At 37.0% G+C, this 6,000-nt stretch overlaps 1 protein-coding gene across 1 annotated transcript in view; it reads right to left on the bottom strand.

Moving 5' to 3' along the window:
• Positions 1 to 3,800: 3,800 nt before the first annotated feature.
• Positions 3,801 to 6,000, bottom strand: part of LOC132370196 (hypoxia-inducible factor 1-alpha inhibitor-like) — a 175,651-nt gene continuing 173,451 nt past the window's right edge. The window contains 2 exon segments of the mRNA XM_059929937.1: positions 3,801 to 3,908; positions 4,646 to 4,763. Of these exon segments, the coding sequence (XP_059785920.1) occupies positions 3,801 to 3,908; positions 4,646 to 4,763 (226 nt within the window).

Genomic DNA, 6,000 nt, shown 5'->3' with positions numbered 1-6,000 from the left:
GTCCATAAATACTTCTGAACCCTTCACCTCCCTCATACATCATTAAGGCCACTGCCAGATTGATACTAGAAAAAGCCATTTATCCCTCCTTTGATTTTATAACATCGTATGGAATGTGTAATTTGTTATCCATAGTGCAGTAATATGAGTCTTCGTGGAGGTATCTACAAAGAATTTTCTTTATTGGAATTAAACTCTCTGAAACTGGGACTTTTTTATCTTAAATATCCTTACAAACTCTACTGCAACGTACTGAGGATATTCAAAGAATACTTAATAAGTAATCATGGCATGATACATCCGCCCTGTTGCCAAAGAATTCCAGTCATGAAATTAAGATTAGACCTATGGAACAATCAGAAGACAAAAATAGTAACTCAGAGCATCAATTTGTGGTATCAAGAATACATTTTGAGAGTTCAATAAAGGAAACCCTCATAATGATATATTATTTGACCCTCGATGGATTAGTAGGATGTGGATGAAAAAAACAGGAAGATATAAGCAACAGAGAAATCAGCACACTGTGTTTCTCCTTATTGGTGCATTAAGTTTTTACTGGGGAACAGTGAAAAGCATCATTTGATAAGGCAAGTGAGTTTACTTTATGGAGGACCTTGATATTCAAAATTATTACATTATGAGAGAGGTATAAAAGTAACTGGCTAGTTCTCCATGACAGAGCCACTCTCAATTTCCCACTAAACTATATCTAAAGACAGTAAAAATAAAAGCAAAATCTCATAGCAAGACTACTGCTTATTCAACTCCTGTCAAAATCTAGGAAAATTTCTATAAATTACAAAAATGAAAATTTTTACTGGAAGGGCAATCAATAGTACACTAAACCTGCAAAAAGTAGGCAAGCATATCTTTTGTCTTTCTCTACCTTCTTCTCCAGTGGCTCAAAAAAACAAAATGTGTATCCAGAAAAGTCACCATATCCCATCTATCACAGTATATTACTTTTTACATTCAGATGGAGATTTCAAATACGAGAAAGGTACTGAAAGGTATTTTTTTGGAACATGACACCCTGGGAGGTGTGAAACTTACAAATAAAGGAGTATATAGGGAAATAAAGAAAGAGAAGCACTAAGAAGTGTTACATACTTAGGATTCTAGTCTCTTTTTCATATGCACCACCTCTTTCAAAGTTCTAGAGAACCAAACTGTGAAGCAAGAAAAAAGCAGAAGTGGGCTAGTACTGCACAAGAAGTTCCCATCCAACTGTATCTGTTGGAAAGAGAGTCACCCATCACCGGAATGGAAAGGTATACCAATAAAAATGTCTATACTTGGATGCCAGCCCAAATTTGATCTAGATAGATCTACCATTGTGAGACAAAAAGCCATGACCTTTTGAAACAACATCAGAAAGTCATGAAAATAGAAGATGTTGAGAACGAAATGCAATGGAATAAGATAAAAAGAGAGCTGGAATTGATAAGGAAAATAATGAGGGAATTAAAAATCAAATAATTGAATTAATATATACAGAATTAGTAAAAGCAGGATATAAAAAATAAAATTGAATAAAATCCAACATCAAAATAATAAACAGAATACCTAGATAAGAATAAAAGTCAGAATTTTTTTCAGATCCTTTTGAAATATTATATGAAAAAAAATGAAGCTACATAGCTCTATTTCAAAATGGAGTTTTGAAAGACATAAACGTGAAACTCAGTCAATTTGACTTAAATAAATGTAAAGACAAGACTAAGACACTATCAAGGAAACAAGGACTAAGAAGATATACCCATTTACCCTTCCCGAAGAGAGACTTGAGATGGCCCAGAGAGTAATCAAAATTAAGTATTTCAAAATAGAAATTTTTGAATTGAAGAGAATGGAAGTGAGCAGTAAAAATAAATACCTGAGTTGATGCTGTTTTTAATTTAAATGAAATACCAAATTCAAATATGACAAAATTAAGATTGGAAGGGAACATTTGTAATTTAAAAAATCAATTACAATAATATGAGGATACAAACTAATGTTATATTTTTAAAGATGAGATGTGGACAAAACAAAGTTTTATTAAACCCCTTGCTTTCTGTAGAGAAGAAAGAAAAGAGAACATTACCCTTGTGACTTTAATGATTAGGAAACAATTTGAAAGCTAAGGAAACCACTTATATATTTAAAACCATAAAATATGCTTTACAAAACACTGAAAATATTGAACAATATTTTAAAATATATAATGTTAAAATATATATAGTTATTATTATTTTAATACAAATGGTTTAAACTCCTCTCTTAAAAGGACAAGATTTTAATTATGTCAAAAAATAAATAATCTTATGAGGCACAGCTAAACAATATCATACAGAAAGGTTAAAATAAAAGAATGAATAAATATGTTTTAGGCAAAAATAAAGTAAAGCAGCAGTTGAAATATATACATTAAATAAGTAGAATCTAAGGCAAAGTCCTTAGAATCTAAGGCAAAAAGCAAACTGAAAAATTTTTACATGGATCAAATCTATTTTTAAACATAAGTTGATACATTCATGGACTTTCACAAGGTTAAAAAAAAGCCCATAACATTGAAATATGTACATCAAAAATAGCTTGAAATGAAAGGAGATAATAATAACTCAATATCTGAGAGAATTTAACAAAATTCTTTCATACATTACCAAAGAAAATATCTGAAAAGATAAATAAGGGCACAGGTAATTTAAATGATAAAATAACAATGTCAAATTAACGCATATATATTGAATTTTGTACCAAGATGGCAGAATAGGAAGCCTCAGATCCTCCTTTCCCTAAGGAGAAACCTACTCAACAGTTAATACATGGACAAATACCTTTGTGAGATATTCATAAACCAGTTCAGCTAAACCAGTGGAATCCAAAAAACCAAAACAAATGAACAAACATAACCAAACAGAAACAGAGTTATAGATACAGAGAACAAACAAGTGTTTGCTAGAGGGGTGGGGGGAGGAAAGCAATAGGTGAGTAAGATTAAGAGGTACAAACTTCCAGCTGCAAAACAAATGAGTCACAGGTATGAAATGTACAGTGTGGGAATACAGTCAACAACTATATAATATCTTTGTATAGTGACATACGGTAACGTAACGAGACATTGTGGTTATCAGTTTGAAATGTATAGAAACATTGACTCACTATGTTGTGTAAAAGGAACTAACATAGCATTGTACATTAATTATACCTCAAAAACAAACAAGCTCACAGAAAAAGAGATCAGATTTGGGGTTACCAGGGTCAGAGGGTTGGGGGGAAGGGAAATTGGAAGAAGGCAGTCAAAAGGTACAAACTTCTAATTAATAAGATAAATAAGTATTAGGGATGTAACGTACAACACGATGAATTTATTAACACTGCTCTACGTTATATACGAAAGTTGTTACGACGGTAAATCCTGAGTTCTCATCACAAGAAAAAAGTTTTTTTCTATTTCTTTAATTTTATATATAAATATGAGATGATATTCACTAAATTTATTGCGACAATCACTTTATGATATATGTAAATCAAATCATTATGCTGTATACCTTAAACTTATACAGTGCCGTATGCCAATTATATCTCAAAAACTGAAAGAAAATACAAAATGCACACACACGCGCACACACACACACACACACACACACACACACACGACAGGATGTCAACAAGATGGCAGAATAGGAAGCCCCAGACCCTCTTTTACCTAAGGAGACATCTATTCAACAGCAATACATGAACAAATTCCCTTTGTGAGATATCCATAAACCAGTTAAGAGGTTCCCACCGCCTAGTTGTGTGGAAAGGCAAAACTAGCTGTATCTAAGCTGGTAGGAAAATTCATGGCACTCACTCACCGAGTCCTCCCCTTGGCGCTCTGCGGCATAATCAGGAGAAAACTCCGAGTTCCTGGCTTCTCCCTGGGGAGGAAAAGAAAAGACTGAAATATTCATGCAACATTCAGACTTTTGGCGAAAGTACCCAAGGGGCTGATTTCTGTCTTGCCTGAATCTAAGCACTAACTGGAAAAGGTGTCAAGTTGCGAGCTGCTGAGAACAAAGGCGACAATTTAGCACCTATTCACTCGCCATAGCCCCTCCCCCCCGGCTCAGCACAGAAGGAGCAGGAAGAAATCCCCAACTCCTGGCTTCTCCCTGAGGAGGGAGAGTCGGAACATGCAGCCAATGTTCTAGCTTTTTCCTGAGGGCTGCCCAAGAGACTGGTTTCTGTTTTGCCTATCTCAAGGCCCTAATGGAACCCAGAATATTCTAGGTGCCTGGGTGCCACAGAGAACAAAAAGAGCCGGGAGCCTCCCTGCTATTCCTGAGGGCCAGCGGTATAGCAGACAGAGAGGACACAACTTGGAGGCCTCTCCCTGGGGGGAAAGTGAAGAGTAGAGCTGGCACCCAATGTTCCTAACTTCAAAACATATTACAAAACTATTGAAAAAAAAAAAAAAAAAAAATATATATATATATATATATATATATATATATATATATATATATATATGGCCCCGACATAAAAACAGATCTATAGATCATGGCACAGCATAGAGAGCCCAGAAATGTGAACAAAGGACATGAGCCCGAAGTCACGAAGCACACCCTGCAGACTCTGCCCTGCGGCTTCCTGGGAAATTCCACACTCCACTCACCTGGACCAGGCCCCCAGCTCCTGCCGCGGGCGTCCTGACAGTGTTCAAAGAAGAAAATAGTTCCTGATGGAGGAGACTGAGTGGAGGAGGCAGCTTCCCCAGGCTGCTGCCCGATGCGCTGGTTCAGAAACAGAGTAATGCCCTGAAGCTGCCCTTAAAGGCAAATGTTTGAGGGACACGCACAGTTGGCCTTCCGGCACGAATTTTAGATACCTCCAAGCTCCCAGCAAAAACTGCTTGACTTGAGGATAGTGGAAAGGCTTGTAGAGTTGCTGTAGCCTTGACCTTGACAGACTTAGCATGGGAGCCCTAGGTGGCCGGGCCAGAAGCGCCCGCGCTACGCCAGGCGCTTTGGTTCCGTTCCTGAGGAGCTGGAGATTTGCTGCCCGCGCATGCGCAATTCACTCCCTCACTCTGGCGTCTGCGGCCCTGCCTGTTCTGGGTGTTCGAGACGTACATTTTGCACAGCTGGTCCGGCCTCTGGGGCCCGGAGCTACTGCCCTGTGGCTCTGATTGGGAAGGGGGGGAGGGGGTGGGCAGCAGCACTCGGGACTGTGTGATAGGTGATGTGAGCTAAACTCCTTATACAGGAGTCTGGGAGGAGGAGGGGCCTTAGCACTCCTGCCCCCAGGTGTTTCTCATCCCAGGACTCCCCTGCCTGCCCACAGATCTTTTTAAAAAGCAGCGAAATTTGGACAAGAGTGCAAACACTTCCCAATGGGGAAAGGATAATCTCTTTAAAAAATCGTGTTGGGAAAACTAAATATTTGTATGCCAAAAATGGAATTGGACCCTTCTCTTACACCATACACAAAAATACACTCAAAATGAATTAAAGACTTAAATGTAAGACCTGAAACCATAAAACTCTTAGAAGAAAACACAAGGAAAAAACTTTATAACATTGGTCTTAGAAATGAATTCTTGAATATGACACAAAAAACATGGGCAAGAAAAGCAAAAATAGACAAGTGGGACCACATCAAACTAAAAAGCTTCTACATAGCAAAGGAAATAAGAGTAAAAAGTCAATTCACAGAATGAAAGAAAATAATTGCAAACCATATATTTTATAAGGGGTTAATTTCCAAATATATAAGGAACTCTTACACCTTATTAGCGTAAATAAATAAATAAATAAATGGATTAAAAAATGAGCAAATGACTTGAATTGACATTTCACCAAAGAAGACATAAGAATGGCAAACAAGTATATGAAAAGGTGCTCAACATCACTAATCATCAGGGAAATGTAAATCAAAGCAATGAAATATCACCTCACAGATGTTAGAAGGGCTATTATCAAAAAAAAAGAAGGAAGTAAGTGTTGGTGATGATGTGGTGAAATTGGAACT

This window comes from Balaenoptera ricei, chromosome 8 (assembly GCF_028023285.1).
Source record: "Balaenoptera ricei isolate mBalRic1 chromosome 8, mBalRic1.hap2, whole genome shotgun sequence".
Classification (NCBI taxonomy): domain Eukaryota; kingdom Metazoa; phylum Chordata; class Mammalia; order Artiodactyla; family Balaenopteridae; genus Balaenoptera; species Balaenoptera ricei.
This window is presented reverse-complemented; position numbering and strand designations above follow the sequence as displayed.